The 22,450-nt window shown below is 34.7% G+C and overlaps 1 protein-coding gene across 2 annotated transcripts in view; it reads right to left on the bottom strand.

The window, feature by feature from the left end:
* The window catches only part of PAN2 (PAN2-PAN3 deadenylation complex catalytic subunit PAN2), a 62,661-nt gene that overhangs the window by 17,041 nt on the left and 23,170 nt on the right, over positions 1-22,450 (bottom strand). For both annotated transcript variants that reach the window (XM_089241016.1, XM_089241017.1), the window contains exons 8-25: positions 15,858-16,002; positions 15,498-15,574; positions 14,751-14,875; positions 13,600-13,757; positions 13,337-13,494; positions 12,908-13,036; positions 11,817-11,966; positions 10,387-10,424; positions 9,440-9,582; positions 8,953-9,059; positions 8,406-8,501; positions 6,982-7,112; positions 6,458-6,563; positions 5,907-6,131; positions 5,419-5,509; positions 3,103-3,260; positions 1,814-1,899; positions 212-269 (exon numbers count right to left, since the gene is read on the bottom strand). In XM_089241016.1, coding sequence (XP_089097142.1) covers positions 212-269; positions 1,814-1,899; positions 3,103-3,260; positions 5,419-5,509; positions 5,907-6,131; positions 6,458-6,563; positions 6,982-7,112; positions 8,406-8,501; positions 8,953-9,059; positions 9,440-9,582; positions 10,387-10,424; positions 11,817-11,966; positions 12,908-13,036; positions 13,337-13,494; positions 13,600-13,757; positions 14,751-14,875; positions 15,498-15,574; positions 15,858-16,002 — 2,181 coding nt within the window. The remainder of the gene's footprint in view (positions 1-211; positions 270-1,813; positions 1,900-3,102; positions 3,261-5,418; positions 5,510-5,906; positions 6,132-6,457; positions 6,564-6,981; positions 7,113-8,405; positions 8,502-8,952; positions 9,060-9,439; positions 9,583-10,386; positions 10,425-11,816; positions 11,967-12,907; positions 13,037-13,336; positions 13,495-13,599; positions 13,758-14,750; positions 14,876-15,497; positions 15,575-15,857; positions 16,003-22,450) is intronic.

Genomic DNA, 22,450 nt, shown 5'->3' with positions numbered 1-22,450 from the left:
ATATAACATAATTATGGTTTTCATATGAAATAAATAATGAAAAAATATAACAGGGTATTTGACCAGAGTAAAGTTTCTCTTTTGACATTTCAAGATCAACTTTGGTGAGTTTTTTTTTGTATTATAACACTTTTCTTTTAACAATGAAGGCTTTGTTTTGACTTGTTTTTTTACAAAATCGATTGATATTTCGAGTATATAATATAAATACCTGTTCTTGTGTCGATATATAATCATCAATGAAAGGGACTCCTTCCAATGGACCTTCACTGAAAAAACAAATATTTGAAAACCTTATTAATATAGCCCGTGCAGTACAGTAATATATTTTTATCTTTGGTTAGCAGACAATATTTTCTATTGGTTTGCGACTAAAAAAGACTGAATATAGCAATTTTATGCTTTAAACTCTGGTGTTATGGTGAGGGGGGGGAATCAATATTTGAGAATTGATCATTTACCATTGGCTGAATGAAACACTAAAAATGACAAAAAAAAAAAAAGAAGTTTTTGAACTGATAATTTTTCTTAAATGCAAATAACTTTTAGAATACAAGTCATGTATCTAAACATTTCACAGAAAGTAAAATTTGAGTTAAATAAAATTTTAAATTTAAAAAGTAGTAGGACCTTTTTCTCATCTTTATCCCCCATCTACGCTTTATTTTCATGTTTTAGCTCCCAAAAGTACTTATGATAGTTTTGATTTATTCTAACTTCAGATGCTCATTTAGATACTGTCGTTCTCATATAGATGCTCCAAGTCGAGAATTCTTTGGTGAAGGTGCTCTTTTAGGTAAGCACCCAAGATTTCTTTGAATTTTTCGAGATAAGCGTAGAGGATGTGATGTGATGTGACATATGTACTGTAATTACAGCGAAGAATGTGAAATACAAAGAACAGTAAAAAAAAGTCAAAGACAGATAAAGAAGCTTGAAATATATCTGTTCACAAGCTTAATAGGTTCTTCAGCAAAAACTGTACCAAAAACCATATTCAGCTTGTGGAATAACAAAAAAAATGGAATTTGAATTTTTTTTCCAAATGGCACATCACGTCCTCCCCATGCTCCTTTTGAAAAATTCAAAGAAAGCATGGGTACTTACCCAAAAGAGCACCTTCAAAGAATTCTCAACCTGCAGCACCTATATAAGTGAGAACATATCAAAAATATCATGGCAATCAGGAGTTAAAACATGAAGATAAAGTGTATATGGGAATAAAAATGGAAAAAATCCCATTACTTTTCAAATTTAAATTTTATTTTAACTCTTATTTTCTGTGAAATGACCAGATACATGACTTGTATTCTAAAAGTTATTTATGATTTTTAAAGAATTATCTTAACAAAATTATTAAATTTAACAAAAAGTTATTTTTTTTGCCATTTTCAATATTCCAGTTACCAAATCAGCCAACGGTAAATAACAAATTCACAAACATCAATCCCCTCACCACAAAAACAAAGTTTGAGGGCAATAATCATTTTCAAAACTATTCAGGTCACGTAAACACAAGAAATAATTTTTACCTAAAGACAAAGAAAATCAAGTTTTTGTTACATAGTGTCAGTAAGTAGGCCGTAACTAGGCAGATGCAACAGGTGCACCCACACAGGGCCCAGAATGGGCATAAGTTCAAATTCTTGTACAGGGCACAGGAATGGCTAGTTAAGGGCCTTCATAGTGTAGTTAAATGCATGAACTAGACTGAAATATGCACACAAAGGAAAAAAATTTGGGAGGGGGAACATACACATATATATATGTTTATTTTAAGGCCTGATAATTAGAGAATCAAAAACCCACTTACCCCCGAATACAAGATATTCTTGCTACTGATAGCTGTGAAGGTCTGATAGTGGATCGAGTCCCATCACTCCTGATTTCAGCCTCCTCCTATCAATTAAATCTTAGGTTACAACTTTTATCATAATTCATAACTCATTTCATTTAAGTTATGACTATTTTCATAAATGAATATTTTCTAATAACTGAGAGGCAGTGGGGGAGGGGAAAAGGTCTGACGTGGATTCAAATAAATATAAAACACAGATACCGTTGGGATCGGCCCATATTAAATGATGTACATCAATCTCAGTGATAATAAGTGAATGCAGTGGTTCTCTACTTTTTCAACCCACAGCTGAATGTCCCCCTTCACATCTATTTTCTTCACTGTGTCCCCAGTTTTAGCTAGGATTCATCCATCATCATCCAAGAGTCAGACCCTTTCTACTGAATTGAATTAAATCAAAACTAAATTCATAATGGACAAAAATTTCATAAACAAGATCTATCTCAGGAAACCTGAGCTGAGATTCAGAAGGTGGGTGGGTGATCCTCCCTCCCTTCCTAGTGAAATTATGCAGGAAAAATAGTCTGTGTATAATGCGAACAAACCTACACAATAAATCGACCCTCCCTGACATATCAACCTGAATCCTCCCCTACTTTGGGCTAGATTTCAGTGGGCTTCCTTTTTTAGGGGTTTGATGCATGGCCATCTAAACATCATGGGTCCCTGGGGCAAAGTCATATTCTGGGCATTTCCCCTGCCATACTTAGCTGGAAGTAACAACTTGCATACTTACATTCAAAAACCATAGTACCAGATCTCATCATATGAGGCCTCTATGGATATGAGGTTCCAGGCCAGACCCATGGGATAGATGTCCCTGGTTCTATGGATAACTCTGCTGGATTCTGAAAGTAGTCCCATTTTTGCCTACCATATTTCGCTTGAAAGCTTTATTTTTTAACAGAGCTCTATGGTTTCCTTCACCGCTTCTGGTGGCTTTTCCATTCATCTGTTTTTCATCTGCGACCCCTTTTAGAACACTCCAAAACCACAAAGAAGCCATATGGTCCCAGGTTGAGAGCTGCTGAGTTATTGCAGTCATGGTGTCACTTAAACATTATCTTACTCAAAGTATTATTACCAATCATAGAACCTCAACTGTAAACACTCCTCATTAAGAACTGAGCAAATAACAACGCAACAAACAAAATACCACACAATCTTTGATTGAATTTTTTTTTCCATCCGAAAAAAAAGTATGACCAGAAACTTTTTTTGAAGAGTTAAATAAATTAGATTACTTGGTTCAGTGTAACAAATTCGGCATCCATTGCAACCATTTGACCTGGATGCAAACTATCGTCAGGAGTTAAAGGAGTGAAAGTGATATGAGATTGACCACTTCGAGCTGCAAGTGACACATCCTCATGGAAAACATTCTCTCCAATTGGATTAAATTCTACAAAATAAAAATTATTCAAGTTTAAAAAATACATGTAAATTCTTTGTAACTTTTATTTTTCATTGCTATTATATGTATTAATTTAAACTAAAGGATGTCCGGATCAAATTTCCCTATTTTTAATTAGTTTTTACACTTTACAAGTTGGAAAGGATAAGAAAAATATATACATATCGATAGCAAAACTCAAAAAACTTTTGTAAAAAAATCAGTGTACTTCCACATGTGCTCCTTTTGTTGCTCTGATGAAAAATGGCCCAATGACCCTATAACATGAAAGCATCCACCACACATTTATCTTGTGATTTGTTTCTTTACAGTTAAAAAACTGTACGAGGATTTTCTGAGCCCCAAATCTGTCTATTGTGTTTATTAACCTTGTTGGACACATGGAATATTGCCTCATCTGAAAAAAAGATGCTCGAGTGAAGAAGTCAGGTTCACCATCAACATATCAGGCCATAACTTTACCAGCCAGGGCAAGCATGTTTTTTTTGGTGCCATGTATAATGTAGAAGGAGCAGCTGAAGGGTGAATTCAACGCCTCTTTTTTGGATCCAGTGCCTGGGGCACTAGATTTGACTGCTCCCTCCCCCAGTTGCTGCCTTGACTGTCGATGAGAGATAACATGGCTAAAGAACAATTTGTGTCTTCTCTTAATCTAATTTTTTTTCTTTGCTTGGTATTAACAATGACATAATATGCAATGTTATCCGATTTTTTTTTTGTTAAACTCACAGAATTGGGAAGCAAAGTTTTTTTTAATATCGTCACCCTGTGTGACATTACTGATTTTTAATCAGTTTGAAATTAGGGACATTTGATCTAGACAACCCGTACAGTACAACTTTGATTAACGAGCGATTTGGTTTATAGGTAATTTCGTATAACTAAGAGAAAATTTTGACTTCATTATTGAGTGATGCTTTGCATTATGAGAAAAAATTGTGCACTTTTTTATTTAGTTTCATGTTATCGCAACTGAGCTGGTAGTTTTTCGATTTTGTTCACACTTGTGCAATGGCACTGTGAGTAACAGTTATTCTTCCCTTTGGTCTCGGATCAGCGTGCCTCATGTGAAAAATTAACATGTGTGAGCGTGATTGTTTACAATATGAAACTAGATGTAGTATTATAATAAGTTTTTTTTAAAATTCTGATTGGAGAAAACTATGGACTGTATACATTATTGGATGTTACTGAGGGGTTAGGCAACAAACAAGAGCCAGCATTTGTTGAAGAGATTGTGTTCCTTGAGGAAGATCATGGGGCTGGAGGTACATGTGGATGACATTTGAGAACTAGTGGTAGAACATGGCCAGGAGTTGACCGTAGATAAGTTAATGGATCTTCATTGCATGCAACAGCATGAGTATATGAATGGTATATCATCTGACTCATATCTTCTGGTGGCCAAGTGCTCCAAAATTAGTTAAAAATTGACTAATGACATTTTCATGAGAAAGAGAGAAGTCTCTCATGCCAAATGAGATTAGAGAGATGCATAATATATGGGAATCTGCAAAATTTTGTAGAAAAGAACCAACCAAAATAAAGCTGTCGCAAATCGAGCAATGAATCTGTACAATGAAAATGCAATTCCCATTTCCAAGAAATCCTAAAAAGGAGGCAAAAGCAAGTGTAATTGGACAGGTTCTTTCTCTATGTCACACAAAAAGAATGAGTTTGAAAAAAAACAGAGTCCGTAAATTGTCCTACATGATAGTCTTCCTCTCTTTTCATTTAGAATAAGCCAATTTGTAAACACTATAGTATTGTACGTTTTTTATGGCATTATTGTATAGATTATATATATTTTATTGTATTATCCATTACATATTATCATGTTGCATTACTGATTGAACCATTTTTATGTGAATGAATAGTTGTGTAACGAATTATCCAAGTTTCCATTATTGTTTATGGGGAAGTGTGATTCGGTATACGAGTGATTCGGATAACGAGCACGTTGGCAGAAAGAAAATTAAGCTTGTTGATGGAGGTTTTGCTGTATTACTTTTTTAAACTAATTTTGCAAAACAAAGTTGCTGAGTGAGTTATATGAGTAAATCACATAAGATTTTACATATCACAAAAGCGTGAGATGCCATTTTTATAAAAAAATCACTTTAAGTTAAAAAAATAAAAAAATCACCTTTAATGTTGTATTTGTTATTCAAGTCATTTCTGACAAAATATAAAACAGAAGGCCATTTCCAATCAAAATTCTGGAAGACTGCTTCATCCTTTGAAATGAAATTAAAAAATACTATAAGCAAAAGATGATCATGTGTTTGCTTGTCAACAATATAAATTTTATACAAACAAGGATCAATTTCAAATGAATAAGGATTTTTTTCTTCAAAAAAACTGATACTTTTATTCCCCATAAGTAAAATTCATGGGAATGATTAAGTCTGCTAAATCATATAGATGCATCATATATCCCATACACACCACAAAATATTGTAGAACCTACATCACCTTCCATTATTTAACTAGAATGAAATATCTCTCATTTGAAAAAGAATTTTTCACTAACTTTATGGTCTTTTAATGTTTAGCATTTCAAAATGTAGCATTTTTTCTAAGATTATCAATAAAAAGGGAGTTATAATATCAATAATATTAGAGATAGAGTACCTGTGTTACTGGGACAATATTGAAGTCATTGAACAGATACCATTGCGAAGCTGCACTACCTTTCCGCCGAACATGATAGCTAGGCCCAACTTTTATGCAGCTCACAATATTATCTTTACCACAGTCCTGGTTATCCAACACAACTGAGACAATAGCAAAAAGTTCATAAGAAACTGGTGGGCAATTGTCTGTTTCAGAGCATGAATCATTTGAATTCTCAGATTCCTGGAAAGATTTGACACAAAATTTGAATAAATAATAACCACTCTAATGCATATTTTTTTAAATGATGTTTATAAATATTTAATGTTTTCATGACCACACCTTTACATAAGCAATTGCAGTTCAAGTAGTTCCATGTAATTCAAACATTTAAAATTTTTTTCAGAAATTATAATATTCTTTTATTTTGAAACTTTTAATGTCCCACTTTTTAATTTTTCATTATGGCCTTCATTACATTCCACATAAAAGCTTTTTACAATTAAAAATAAAAACCATTTTAATTAAACTCGAGATCAACTTAGGCTAATCCATCAATGAATACTTACATTTCCCTTATATAAATTTGTAACAAGAACTTCATCTCCTTTCAAAGACAATTTAATGCCAAATGGTATCCAAGATGATTCTGGTGTTGAACCTGGTGTGCCACAACTGTATGAAAATGCGGGGGGGGGGGGGGATTTTCATATCATTTTTATTGCCAAATGAGAAACAATACATACAAAGATAAAAAAGTGCTGTCAAAAATTTGTTTGACCTAAACATTATAATGTGAGAAAATGGCTTATTATATCTATAAGAAGTAGAGGGCACCATGTCCATTTTTTTCAATATTGGAATAACACTATTAATTTGCTGTACTGCCGTTACACTACACAGAGGTAGAGGACACTAAGTCCTATAAATAACGGAGATATTCATTGAATAAAAACAAGCAAGCTGTATAGAAAGATGTAAAAGACCTTGTGAACTGTTCTTCTATAAAATTTCCCTTTTTTGACATGGTGCCCTTTACCTCCAGTATATGGATATATATATATATATATATATATATATATATGCCTATTACCTTTTGGGTTTGTGAAAATATCTGCAATCAGTACGTTTACAAAACTTTCCATAACGGCACACTTTTTTTCTCAGTGAAGGAAATTCTGGCAAAGACTTCATAACAGTCAAATTCTCAGTCTCTACAAGGAACTAGCATAAGAGAATAAATGATAATAATCAGAATGAACAGAATTCCAGATTTAACAAATTTAACAGGACTAAAAATTTTATTAGTTAAATCAAGAAAACCATCAAATTAGTGTTCTACTGTGCATATACAGGATCAGTTTCCACCTCAAATAATTCTTAAACCATTGGCTATAGAAACATACTTTCAATGTAATAAATTTTTCAAAATAATGTGATCCTCACATATTCCCCAGAAAGATCTGTAAGATCCGCCCATGAAATTGTGCGTCCATTTTAATTGGGTTGCTGTATTTTAGGAACATATGGCATCCATATTTTTTATTGGCAATTTTTCCTCAGCCACCTCGTTGGGCATTTTGCCTGTTGTGGCCTTGTATTTGTATAATTAGTTAACGTTAGTAGACATCAGGTCCGTAACTAAGATTTTTGCCACCCCCTACAACTTTAAAATTTGATAATTTTATAAGTGTTCTTTGTTTCCACCTAAAATTGTCACCGCCTCTAAATTTTGCTGCCTGCGGCAGTTGCCCCTCTCTAGTTATGGCCCTGGTAGACACCCATGCCCAAACACAGATTCAAACCCCAGACATGCACAGTCAGAGGCTAGCTTTCTAACCATTGGACTGTCAGGTGGCAATTAGGAAAAGTATTTAAATAATGTGCTCATCTTAGATGTATCATTCATTTTACTAAGGGCTGTATTTGGGTACCACGATACAAAATTTAATCTTCATACATCCCAGTCTTTTAACTCCCAGTTAAATTTGCTGCCCTGTCTCTCCTGAACTAAAAGAAATTCATGTTTATAAGTGCAATGTTAGCTATATTTCAATTCAGAAAAATCATTGAAAATAGGAAAAGAACAGCACATAAAGTGTACAATGAGCTTTAGTTAATGTCGTTCTTTCCGACATTTTCAGCAGTTTTAGAATTTGCAGCAAATATTTCACTTGAAAACATAGAATATCTTTTGTTGAGCTCAGAAGAGACAGAGAAACAACTTCCTAATTAAAAGTTAGACGACAGGACATAGTGGGTGAGGGGGAGAATCACATAAAAAAAATTAAATTTTGTTTCTTAGTACATATGCAGCCCTTAATAAAATAAATGAAATATTTAAATATTTTTTTTAATCGAAAGTACGTTTCTATAGCCAATGGTTTATGAATTATTTGCGATGAAATGGACACGTTTTCACCCAAAACATTAAAAGAATCAGAGTGAAATAAAGGTATATTTTTGAATTCTATTCAAAATTTAAATTTAAGTGAATGAATAATCTGTAAAAAATACCTTGTGTTGCTTCTCCCAAAATGCCATATCTTGCTTGTTTTCTCCACAGCTGACCACTAATATGTCTGGAAGAGTCTTTGGATACTTAGTTTGTATCTACAAGAAATAAATGATTTACAAACCGTGTGATATTTAATGACTATTATAAAAGTAGATAATGTGGTAAATCTAGTAAAAGATAATAATAAAAAAACACTACCTAAATCATGGGAAAAAATATTTAAAAAAAATCAGGCACAAAGAACCAAACTCTGAAAAATTTGACTTTTTTTCTAAAGCCTTTAAATTATCCAAACAAAAATTATCACCAAAAATTAGCAGCAAAAAAACTCCAGCATCTTTCACCAAAATATAAAGAATTTGAAAAGAGTTATTCTTGCTTTCATTCTATTTGATTTAAAGAGTGCAGTGTGCCACAATTCAATTTTCAGGTAAAATTCTTTGTTTTAAATTAAAAGAAACTTTACAGATTAATTTATCAGAGTTAGTGCTCAAATTTGTTCAACATCAAGAGTGACTTCATAATATAGACACAATATAAACTCACTGTGCTAATGAATCGTTTGCATGACTCGCACCATGCACTTATTTGCTGTTTTGGGCAAAGACTCCTTTGAACGATCTCTTCAAAAGAGTACTTCTGATTTGCATTGGCTGTGGGGGAAAAATATTTTAGGTAACTATAAATACATATACGTGCCGCAAAAGTATATGAAATATATATATTTTTGAATAGAATAAGAATGAAAGCAATATTCATTGATATATACACAACTACAGAATAAACAAATATGGATCTGTACAATAATTACAATGTCCATACAATAATTCAAACTTCAATACAAAGAAAATCAAAAAACATAGCATTTTTCTTGCAATTGACATCATGATTGAAAAATTTGTCAACTCTGTAAAGCATAATTTTTTAATAAAGTTTTAATTTTTTAGACTGCATTCTAAACCTACTTTTTTTTATCATTCAAATTCATGACGGAATTATCTAGAGAATAATTTTAAAATATAATTGATCTAACCAGCATCAGGATACATCAATCTGACAGACAATGTTGTAGTTTCTTGGCAAGTATCTGTTTTGCATCTACAGCAATTGCTTGTAAACATTTTGGCACCAAATAGTTGATTCATTACAGAATCACTCTCAACCTCCAATACTTTTCTAAAAGAATACAAAAAAAAGTTATTTCATTCGTGTTTTCAATCACTTTGTGCATGACAGTGAAAAAGGTCAGTGACAGTGTCAATTATTGTATCATGACTTACATGATGTAAACTGGACTATTTTTAATGACATTTTATTTGTTAATGGCCATATATTCACCGACAGAGTTTTAAACTACAATCACGGGTAAAAGGATTAGAAATTGACACAGATTGGTAAAAATACAGAATTTAACCAATTCATGTCGATCTCCAATACTTTCACCTGCAATTGCAGTTTAAACTCTGTCGGTGAATATGGCTGTAAATGTTTCAATTCAGTAACTAATGTAATACCTGCAGGATAGTTGATGCAATAGTTAGCAAAAGATGAATCAATGGCAATATTTAATTATTATGCATGATTCCAAACGTTAACTTTGATTCACAAGCAATATAATACTATTAATATATCTCATTAAATGTAAGAAGTTTTTGAAATAAATTCTATTACCCTGTTTGAATAAGTTTCATTTGCTTACCATATACCACCCCACCTCCGCATTAGCCGGCATGCCGGGAATACCTGCATTTCCCAGCATGCCAAGAAATTCCAGTTGCAGATTCTTGAAAAATTCATTGTGATCCTTGTTAAACCTAGATCTTCCTGGCATGCCAGGAACGAACCAGATGCCAATATTCAAAAAGCTGATGTTACCAGAGTTTCATGGCATGCCGGCTAATACGAAATAATATGGTATATCCCTGAAATTATATCAATTGAATTTTCTTTGAATTTAGGAGTATTAAAAATTACACTCACTGGTCAGGTGACATAGGGTCAACAATCTCAACAGTTTCCTGAATTGAAAATAATATATACATTCAGTAATGCCAATGACATAAAAATAATCCATAGATTAAGTAGGACATAGATAAAATTATTGGGTAGTATTCAACTGCACAAGGATATTCAATATGCTATTTTGTCTTAACACTTTCACTGCCCATTAAATTTGGTAAAACTATACTGGCAATCCAACTTTTATAAATATTAGCATATTATACCATGAAATGATGATTCACAAATATATTATTTTACGGGAATTTGACAGGACCCCCAAAAAAGGAAAAATTAACTTTGGCTCACGTCCAGATCCATTGTCTAAGCTCTCTTTACAACTTGACTGAAATAACATGCCATTGAATACAATGCATGAGATGACTAATAAACTAGACATCGGTCTGTAAATTGAAACGTGATATTCAGAGCAGAGAAAGTGTTAAATGACACAATGATTGTGAATTGTTTCTTCTATCAATCTGGGTAGTGTTCCTGTCTTATCTCCATAAGGATGCTTAGTTATCTTTTAAATAGAAATTTAATGTAATCAACTTTAATAAAATTTGTTTGTTTTCAAACATTTACCCGACTGTCATTCTCACAATTTAAAATGCCAAACACACCCTTGCCTAAAAATTTTTACTCACTCATAGGATTTAAAAAATAATTTCTGGGAAACAAATATTTCAACTGTATTTTGCAAGAAAGATTCTTTTATTCGCCTAAAACTTGTGCTAAATGTGATTCAATCCAATATCTTAAGCTTAGAAATGGATAATGGGAGATAATCCATGCTATCCTTGTAAAGTTCATTGATGCCTTGGTTTAACATTATGTATTGAAAAAAAATCAACTTGATGGATTATAATAAATTTAAATTTTATTAATATTATAATATGAGTATGCAAGGACAAGCAGATAAGGAACTAAGGTCCTAAGACCATTCCCAATAGCCTAAACTCTTATATTCTACTCTAGTAGGGATATAAAAATTAAAATTACAGTATATGTTGTACACTTGGCTGCTATGTAATAAATCAACTATTCACCATGACAAAATTTATAGAGAAATAAAATTCATGTACACATAACCTTTTTTCAATAAAGCTAAATTTGAACCACTTGTAAAAAATCTGAAATAAATTAAGAGCGTGCTGATTATTGTTTACAGGAATTTTTTTAAGCTCCAGGATGTCCCCAAGAGCTGCATAGTGTATGTATTGTTTTGTTGTCGTTTATTTTATATTGGTATTTTTGTTTTGTAAAGCATGGTGTCTGTGTTGTGTGGTTAAATTAAAATTAAAAAATAAATAAACCATGAAAGTCTCTCAAATATTGCACAGATGCAAAAAAAATCTTTTAAGGAAGGAGAAAAAAAATCTTTACCAACTTATGTTATACTTGCTTACTGTATGCAGCTGTTGGAGAATGAAGCGTGTCCAGTTTTGTACCAGAGTCTGTAGCTTGCCTCGTTTTTTGGTTTCTTGCAAATCATTTATAACAAGACCATGAGCAGAAGCTTCAGGAATGGTACGGAAAGCTCTCAAAAAGTTACTTGCCTGTAAACAAAATATTTTATTCTCCAACAAAAATGGAACATTTGGATAATAATTTGACAATCTATATAACAAATATCTTAATCAGAATATTGAAAGAGTAAATTTTAAAACTTTCCCCATAAGGTCCATTCCTTGTTTTCGATGAACTTTGACACTAATGTATGCCACTATAACCTGAAAAAATGGACAGGAAAAACAGTTGTTTTCTGGGAAAGAGCTCTAATTAGGAAAGGGTTAAGATTAAGTTAGAAAACGACTTGTAGTTCATAGCCAAATGGCAGCATTCAACAATTTTTTCTCCCTTCTGACTGGTGGAGGTTGTCCCTCCAGTCAGAAGGGTTGTGCACTAACCCTTTGGTGGGAAGGACTTCCTGTGGTAGCAAAATGCCTTTGCAGCCATCTTTATATTGTTTTCGTAGTAACTTCACATCAGGAAAGATTCTGACAAGGGCTAGTTATAGATAGGTATCACACTTGCGATCATGCCCCCCCCCCCACCACATCCTGGAGCAGGATCCCTAGGATGAAATCTTTGGCGGGCCCCAAGCCAGACTCACAGGCCCTTCTGTAGTGTGTGTGTGTGGGGGGGGGGGGGGAGTGTTTATGACAACCCTGATGAAAATCATATACACAGTTGTTGATTATCTTATAGGCTTGGTCTACTGTCCACCATTTACATATTTCCTTTTTAACTACCAATATTCTCGAATGAGAACCTATGCTTAAAAAAAAAGACAAAAAAAACATTCTTTTATTCTCCTGCAGGCATAAGATTACAAACTGAATTCAGAAAACAAAGATTTCATTCAGTTCAGCACATCAAATTATTTCTTGTTTTACATTTATGCGAGACATTGATTTGGAAATATAGCATGTTATAAGAACAAATCAAAACTACCAAAAATAAAATTCATGATAAAACATATTTTTAATCCACTCACTTGACATGGCAATCCTTGAGCTGTATCAAGCATATGAAACAAAAACCCCAGTTCACAAGACAAACAAAACTCACGTTGACATAAATGGCTCAGCAAAGCACTTCTTAAGGGTTCAACAAAATACAAAACCTGAAGCAGAAAAAAAACCAAACATGTAATTTGGATGACATCCTAATTTTTCTTCATCTACTTTTATTGAAGAAAACAATAATATAAGTGAGACAAATATTTACAGGATACATTCAGCACAGTGCCAGATTTCTTTTATACAAGAGTGTTATACAAAAAAAAAGAATAAATAAAAAATAAATCTAAAACTGATAGTTTTATTGATGCTTGATAACATATTGTTGAAAAACCCTTATAGTCATGCAAGACAAGATTTAAAATTTTCACAAACATTTCTCTATTTTAAAATACTGAATTAACCTGTATCATGTTGTTGCAGTAAGAATTAGGCAGATTGGTTTCAAGACCTGAGAAACAAGTCCGATTGAAACGATTGAAATCAATATCATCAACTCCCATCCTGGTGTACTTTAATTCTTGCTTCAAATATCTAAGAGGAACTGAATCAGCACTGTTATCTGCAATATAATAAAAGATGCATTCAGGAAAAAAAATTCATTTATGAATAGAAACAAAAATTGAAAAAAATCACTTTCAAAACATGTATTTAGAATGTACATTACCTTTTAAATTTGAGTCATGAAGTGAATTCTTTGATTTGCTATTATTCAACTGATATGGCACTTGGTTTCGAAGCCTGTTTCCTGGATTAGGAGCATAGCCAATAGAACCAACCATCTTCATGGTACTTAAAATTTGAGGGTCAATAGGCGGAGTTGGCCTTTAAGATATTCAAAAAAAAAAAAAAAAAAAAAAAAATGGATTGGACAGTAACTACATAAATTTATTCAGAAAAATCAAGTTAGTTCAACTAAAGTGATACAATTCAAGAGAGCCTCGAAATCAAATACGAGGATAATTTAATATTTTGATTTCTATGAAATAATGTAAGTTTTTAAAAACCTAAATATACTACTAACACTTTTCAACTACATTCTAACTGAACTAAAAGATACATAAAATCTTCAGACTTGAGTTAAATTTTATGGACATATCTCACAGAGAAAGGGTACAAAGGTGTCATCTTCAAAAAGTTTAAAAAAAATTACCACTAATTCTACACATTAAAATATGCACAAAACATAAAATATCCAGTGGAATTATGAGTCACTGAAAATTGTTTTTAACATTAATATTTTGAACCCCAATACAGGCAAAAAACGAAATAAAAATCCTGCAACTCTTGAGTGAAGCCATTCAAACAGCATATGATCAGGTACAGCAGATACAAAGAGGGGAAAAAAGTCTCTTGAAGAGAAAAAGAAAAAAAGGGAGAGCTAGAGTGGAAAAAAGTACGGAAAGAATTTTTTATAAATCTTGCCAAGGAGCTGGAGAGGCGATGAGCAGCCAACTGTTGTCATTTTTATTAATTTTTCACAGCTTTATTAATTGCACTCTGCCGCTAATGTTTTGGTCTTATGTTTTTTTGGGTGAGACGAATGTACTTTAATTTTTTCACAATTTTTTGAGGATGACACCTTGGGACCCTTTCCTTGTCAGCCCCATTACACATTAAATGAATTCAAGAAAAAAGGATAAAGTTTATAATTTAGAAACGAAAAAAATTACAGAATTCCTCTTTTCCAATATTTAAAAAAATGATTTTTTTTCATTTGTATTCCCTACAGTTGCTAAACTCATGCGAGACTATTAACTCATTCAATAAAGATTAAAAAAGCTACATAATAATTAATACATTTATGGTAGTACTTACCTATATATAGGTTGACAAAATTCTTCAGGCCAATCAGACAACAGTTTCCCTTCACAATATGGAAGTGGAATAGAGGAGAGAGGTGTAAGTTCATCATTTATATCTATAGAATGCAAAGGCTCAACCTGAAAAATTTTAATATTTATGGATATTATACACCAACATCAAGATGAAAATTATACTTAGTCACATGCATTTAGTTCATTTAAAAAAACAAATGAATTTATGAATTTACCATAACACTAAAATTAAATTTGCATTAAATGCTTCCTTTTATTGTAAGATAAATTCTCCCAAAAAATTGAATTAGATATCAGCCCAGCTTAATGACTCATTTGTGTTATACACAGAATACACATTAAAAATTTTGCTTCAGACTAGGACTAAAGCCTATTGGGGGGGGGGGGGAAGAATTGCAATCAAGTTAATTGCTCTTTCGTAAAGTATTAACAATGCATTTTCATAAACAGCTACTGAAAATGTGGATTGCTACATAAATATCAATTTTGTAGAAACTTCTGCATACATAATTTGACATTATGTATCATTTTTTTTTAACTATCTTGAAGAAACTATCTTTGAAAAACAATACAATTATGCTAAAACTGATATCAAGTGGGTCTATATATTTCTATGAAAAATTAATTTTTACTCAAACAAGGCACATCGTTTACCATGAGCCTTACATTTTAAGTAAATGAGAAAAATATGAAGAAAATATCACTAAATTATTGTTTAAAAACTTACATTATCAGCAAATTCAATAGGCCTACTATATTGATTGAATTGAACTTGGTCACTAGTTCCATACACATGAAGATAACCTTGACAGGAATAAAATTCATCATTGATGACACTCAAGAAACCAAGTAATAATAATAATAATATTTATTGTTTAGGGCCAATTGCCCCGTTACAAGGAGAAAGAAAATATAAATATATCCAAGAAACCAAGTACAAGATTGTTAAGAAATTACTTTAATTCTAACGAATAGTTCTAAAAATCTCAGATTCAATCAAAAAGCTTCAGTTTACCAACTATGCAAACATAACACAGGTAAAACATCAACTTTAATTAAAATAATGAAATGTTAGGTAAATTTTTACCTGCTGAATCACCAAAAGCAAGTGCTTGACAGGAAGAAGAAAGATCAAATGCTAATATGGTGGCACCAGCTGTTTCAACTTGATGAATATAAGGTCCATATTGGTCAGCACCACTGTCTGTATCCACCAACTGAAACTGACCATTCTGAAATGTATGTATGTATATTTTGTATTAATAAATTTTGATATACCTTCATTGTTAAAGCAGTTCTGCTAATTTTGAATAAAACTTAAAAAAAAAAAAAGACTATAAAATAAGAGATGAATGAATAAATACAAGACAGTTAATGAACAATTTACAAAAGGATTTTCAACACTTAAAATATGTTTAAAGCTAGAAATAAGTTATACATTGTTCTGTTTATCAAGACACAAAACCGATTGAATACAAATATTAGATAATTTAACAAGGGCGAGATTTTTTTTCTCAGCCCAATGTGGATGAATGAAAGATATTTTTTCTGGATATTATAACAGTTCAACTCGGAAAAAAAAGTCATTTAATCTTCGCAGGGATCGAACCCAGTCAACTTGCAAATGGGCAAGTGAGCTATCTATATACAGTGGAGACAGGACTAATCCAACTATGCCTCTACTTCAGCACAGTGTTGTAATGTGCTGAAATAGAGGAGTGGTAGACTCCCCAATTCCAGTAATGGCTTCTAGGCGGTGGCAGTAGCAAGAGTGAGAAGATTTTTTAATCATCTATTATTATTATACTATAAAGAATATAATGTCTTTCCTTCATTAGATACTTTACTCATTTGTTGAGTGATAGCTAATATAAGATGAAGAAGACTGGATGTTGTGAAGATATTTATTATTTATACAAATACAAATACAACGCCACAACAGGCAAATTGCCCAACGAGGTGGCTGACTTAAGAACATCATGGATCCCCGATGGAGTCCCTACCTACTGCTACACCACACATGCACCCCCCCCCCGCGCGGAACCCCCCAACGAATCGGTACATGCGGGAATGTGCGTGTACGTGTAGTGCAACCTGACGTAAAGTTTGTTTCGGTGTAATGCTTGTTATGTGTAGTGCTGTCATCTGCCCCCAGTTTTTCTAACTATGAGTGAAGTGTTATGGTTGAATGATTTACCGTTGTAGGACTGTTGCTCTCTGTGGTGAGACTTTTTAACGGGGAGATCGGCTCGCATTTGCGCCTTGAAGTTGGGGACCACAGAAAACCAACTTCAGCCGACAACCACTGTGGGGTTCGAACCCGGATCCTCGCATCACGAGTCCGGCACTATAACCACTCGACCACCACAGCGGCAAGTCGAGATATTTGAGATATTAATTTTTTAAGGAAGGAAAAAACTCATCTCTGCCTCTACCCGGAGTCGAACCCGGGTCCCTCGATTGCCGGACAAGTGCTCTGACCACTAAGCTACAGAGGAGATAGAGATTTTCCTTCGCTAGAGCGTATATATGTGCCGAACGGCCGATTAAACGTGCCTCGATTGCCGTAATCGAGGGACCCGGGTTCGACTCCCGGTAGAGGCAGAGATGAGTTTTTTCCTTCCTTAAAAAATTAATATCTCAAATAATAAATATCTTCACAACATTGTCTTCTGTATATCTTGAATTAACAAGTGGAGAGCGACATTGATGTCATAGATAGCTAATATATACATATTTATTTAATTACTCTAACAGGGGTGCAAGCGTCCCTCATCCATTTTGGAGCAGAAATTTTGAAAATGGAGCAGAACTAAAAACTAACTGTATCTGCAATATAAGGAGTAATTTTTCCATGTAATGCCAAAAGTTTTGCCAAAAATGGTTGGAACAAATAAATTCTAAATAAATTTCCTTCACAAATTAAAGCCTGTTTAAATTTTTTCTGAAGTACCTCATCTGTCACTACTAAAACATGAATTACTGAAATGACGAATAAAAATTATTAGACTCTTTTCAAATTAAGCACCATGAATACTGAAACCTAGGCAGCAAGAATTTCTGCTGCTTGAACACCAAATCTTATTCATCCTGATATGGCAAAAAAAAGTGCATAGGGAATATAATAAGGGTTTCTGTGAAAAAAGTTAGCTTCTCACAGAATTTAAAGAAATGATTAAATTTAAAAGTGAAATGCAAAAAATGAGAAAAATATAAATACCTTATTTACTTAAACAATTTCTCAACATAATAATGTTAATAAATTAAAGAAAAAATTTCTGCTGTTTTTCTCAGCCTGAAGCCTCTTACAATATTTTCTAAACGAATGAAGAGTCGCTTTCAGAAGTTCAACATCTTAATGACAATTTTTTTCGAATTTTTCATGCCCTTGAACATAAGATTTTGTGTGTCTTATTCTTTTAAAGCATTGGATGGACAGATTTTTTGCTGTTCAAACAGACTTTTGTTAATATTGAACTCTCTTTCACTGTCTGCATTACCATGTGCTAAAGATAAAAAAAGCCTTCACCAAAACTGGCAAAATTGTGAACTTTGTGCTGCTTTCAAGGTTACAAAGTTTCAATATGTCTGCCCAATATCTATCTATTCTCTGAACTGATTTCATTTCTTCTAATTCTTTGCATTGTGGTGCAACCCATTCATCACTCTTAATTGATAGTTCTGTTGGCGATACAATGTTAAGCGACATCCTAGCAATACGTGAAGGAGTAATGTACAATCCCAGCAATGCATGAGAGTGAGTGCGAAAAACAAGAGAGGGTGCAAATATTTTATTCTCTCCAACAACATGTTTTAGAAAGGTAGGACATTTATATATAATTGGTATCTCACAGAAGTTATGTATATATAAAATGAGCCTGCTCCTAGTATAAACTCCTTCCTTTGACTATTGTTAAGAGCATGCCCCCCCCCCCCTAATGCAGGGCGAAAGTTGCGGCCATATTGGGCGCTTCTCTAGGAGAGGTGCTAAATGGAGTTGAAAGGGTGAAAAAAGCTTTGTCGATGTAGTGTTCTGTAGCGCGTCTCTCAGTTGACAACCTTGACGAAACAATATGGTATAAGGCTCGAGAGCATAAGAAGAAGAAAAGCCTCAGGAGACCGGAGGTTGCAAAAACAAAATTGGACATTCGAAAATAAACAGAGAGAGAGAATGGTGTGGAAAAGCGATCGAGTAGGATCGTCGTCTCATGTTAACGTTCTTATTTTATTTTTTTTTTATTAATAAATTTCTGTTTATGCTTGTCATCATGAGTGCTCACTATTCAAAGAACATAAGGTCACTACATTGGCGCAGTCGGCAGGATAGTGAGCAATAGATCGGACAATATTTAACGGAAGAACTTTCGTCGTGAGAAGGCGACGCGAAGAGAACTTTTGTCGTGAGGAGACGATACGAAGAGCACTTGAAGAGTGTTGGAAGAACGAAGGAAAAGTGCGGTGAGTGTTTTTTTTATAAGAAAATTCGCTGGTTTTCTTTTCTTTGAGAGAATCATGGCTTTCTTAGCCAGAGGCAAAAAAGAGGACTTACAGCAAGTCGCTGAGGAAATGGGGCTTGAAAATGTTATGCAGATGAAAGTATTTCAACTCAAATCCGCAATAATGGAGGCAGAATGCTATGACAAAGAGTTCATCGAACAGTTTTTGAACACCGTAATTGAGGAGAGAAAACGGACAGAGATGGAAGCAAGCGAGGAGAGAAAACGGAAAGAGATGGAAGCAAGTGAGGAGAGAAAACGGAAAGAGATGGAAACAAGTGAGGAGAGAAAACGGAAAGAGATGGAAGCAAGTGAGGAGAGAAAACGGATGGAAGCTAGTGAGGAGAGAAAACGGATGGAAGCTAGTGAGGAGAGACGAATGGAGTTCGAGCTCAGAAAAATGCAACTGGAAAATGAAAGGATTCGCATCAGCGCGGCAGGTGAATCCCCCGATTAACTCAATGGCAAGGCTAGAGCTACAGAACATTTTACAAAAGTTCGATCCGAAGAGCAACGAGATTAGCCTCTACCTGGTGCTGTTTGAAAGGCAAGCGAAAAGAGCCGAAATAAAAAGGGAACTTTGGGTTTCATATCTGATTGGACTATTACCTTATGATGTGGCGCAAGTCATTGCTAGAGAAAATGAAGAGACAACAGATGACTATGACCAAGTCAAATCCATTTTGCTTAAGAGATATAAGCTTACTCCCGAGAGGTTTCGACAGATGTTCACGAAGCACAGTAAACGATCGGAAGCAACGTGGTGTGATTTTGCTTATGAACTCAGAAATTTCTTCACTGAATGGATCCGAGGCCTAGAGATTACCACGATTGAAGAACTGTCTGATTTGATTATTACGGATCAGATAAAATGCAAAGTACCGTCAGAGATTCGAGATCATTTTATTGACGAGTGGTCTCAATTCAAGCGACCCGACATCCTTGCTAATAAGTTGGATGACTATGAGAACGTCAGGGCAGACATCGGCGGGGATAAGAAAGCTTTTTACGGAGAAGAAAAGTCATTGTTACAGCAACAACACTTCAGTTATAGAGAGGGACGAGGAACATCGACAAGAACAGCATATCAACCACCAACTCGGAAATATCATAGCAATAAGGACTGGAACAAGACCGAAAACACGATTATCAGAAAAACCCCAAAGGAGTGTTACATCTGTGGACTGAACCATTTCGCTCGAGATTGTGACAGAAGATATAAGGCTAACACAAAAGAGAAATCGGAAGATAATGTGTTGATCGCAGAAATTCGATCGGAATTATTTAATTCCAGTGAATCGAGTCTGGATTTGAACCCTTTACGTTATGCTGATATTTGCGTAGACGATAGAAAAATCAGAAGCTTAGTGGATTCTGGTTGTCAAATCCCAGTGATTCATTCTGACTGTATACAGGGACCAATAACTAAGAAAGGGAAAATCATCTTAGCGAGTGCATTTGGAGAAAGAATTGAAGCATCCCTTGTGAATATCAGTGCTTCGCTGGAAATAGGAAATAACGAAGATTTTTGTAAACCTGTTGAAATTCTCGCTGCAGTAACAGATAAAATTCGAGAACAATGCATTATTCCACCAAACGTACATGGACTACTTTGCGAGGCCGCAGACACCGAAGAAGGGCGATTGTCCTTCCCCACTATAAGGGAATATCACAAGCCTCCTGCGACAGAGCGAAGGGAGAAGGGCGTGAGTGTGAATATTGTAGAGGACAAGATGTCATCTCTACCCGAGGACAAATACAAAAGACAGACTGAGCTGGTGGATGACCTGACTGAGCATTTCGACACCACCAAAATCTGCGAAATCAAACGCGAGAAGGTTGGAGAAACTCACCATCTCAATACAACCAAGAGCCGAAGCAAATCTGAGTGCACCCTACAAATGGAATTGGATCTAAGAAGGATCATAGCGGAAGCTCGTGATTATGACGAAATGGCATACTTGTGGACATCTTGGAGAGACGTCACTGATAAACCCGTCAGGAAATATTTCTGGGAATTTGAGAAGCTCAGCAACGAAACCGCGAAGCTTAATGACTTTGAAAACACCATATCCATGTTTCGGGATAGCTACGAATGTGACATACTCGAAGACGCCATATCTAAGCTGTGGAATCAGGTGAAACCGCCATACAAGCAACTCCCCGTTTATGTCCAGTGCACGACCAGGAACTGTTATGGTAGCGACAAGATTCAAGAATGCGGACCCGTACCGGCGTATATTTTAGAGGACATGTGGACCCAGCAATGGGGTAGCAATATGGACCACGTGAAGCAATTGACCGAGAAGCCATCGGTGGACGTCGCTCCGGCGTCTAAAGCGGAAAATATAACGGTGCTGGAAGTGAAGACGGCTGAAGAGTTTTTCACTTCACTGAGATTGAAGCCGAAGACGAAGGTCTTCTGGAAGACGTCTATATTCGACAGATCCAAAGGCAAGAAGATAGTTTGCCACGCGTCTGTCCACGAATTGTCCAATGGATTGGACTTCTGGATCAAAATGTTCGCAGACAGAACCGAGGGTGATTTCATCACTATTCACCATGAGATGGGACACATTCAGTTTTTCATGCAGTACGAGCATCTGCCACACGTTTTCCGGGGTGGAACGAATCCTGGTTTCCACGAGCCCACCGGGGACATCCTCGTCCTGCTGTTGATAAAGGGCTTCGACATGAAACACGAGGGTTTAATCACGTTGATGTCCGACGTAATGCGGTCGTTTCTGAACATCGACGTGAACGTGCTTATCCATGCCAATCGGTCCGACGAGTTGACGTCCGAGAAGTTCTGTGAGTGTGCCATACATTGCAGGAACGCGGCGACTGGAAAAGTGCTCAAGAAACTCCTCCAGACGGATTTCTTCCGAATCTCGGTGATACGCGACGTGGAGATCATCGAGGTGATAACGACCAGGGCATCTAGAGAGTTGGTTGATGCTGGACCGTTGCTGAGATACTTCGAGCCGCGTTGTTGGAATTCGTCAAAGAACAGAACAAACAAGAGAATTCAGTTTGTGTTTATAGGTAAACCCAATCTTGCGTGGGGGGTGTAGTGTTCTGTAGCGCGTCTCTCAGTTGACAACCTTGACGAAACAATATGGTATAAGGCTCGAGAGCATAAGAAGAAGAAAAGCCTCAGGAGACCGGAGGTTGCAAAAACAAA

The sequence above is a fragment of the Pholcus phalangioides genome, unplaced genomic scaffold (assembly GCF_987345545.1).
Source record: "Pholcus phalangioides strain wild (caught in Gottingen) unplaced genomic scaffold, Ppha-v1.0 ptg000013l_1, whole genome shotgun sequence".
NCBI lineage: Eukaryota > Metazoa > Arthropoda > Arachnida > Araneae > Pholcidae > Pholcus > Pholcus phalangioides.
Note: the sequence above shows the minus strand (reverse complement) of the source record. Positions and strands in the feature narration are given on the sequence as shown.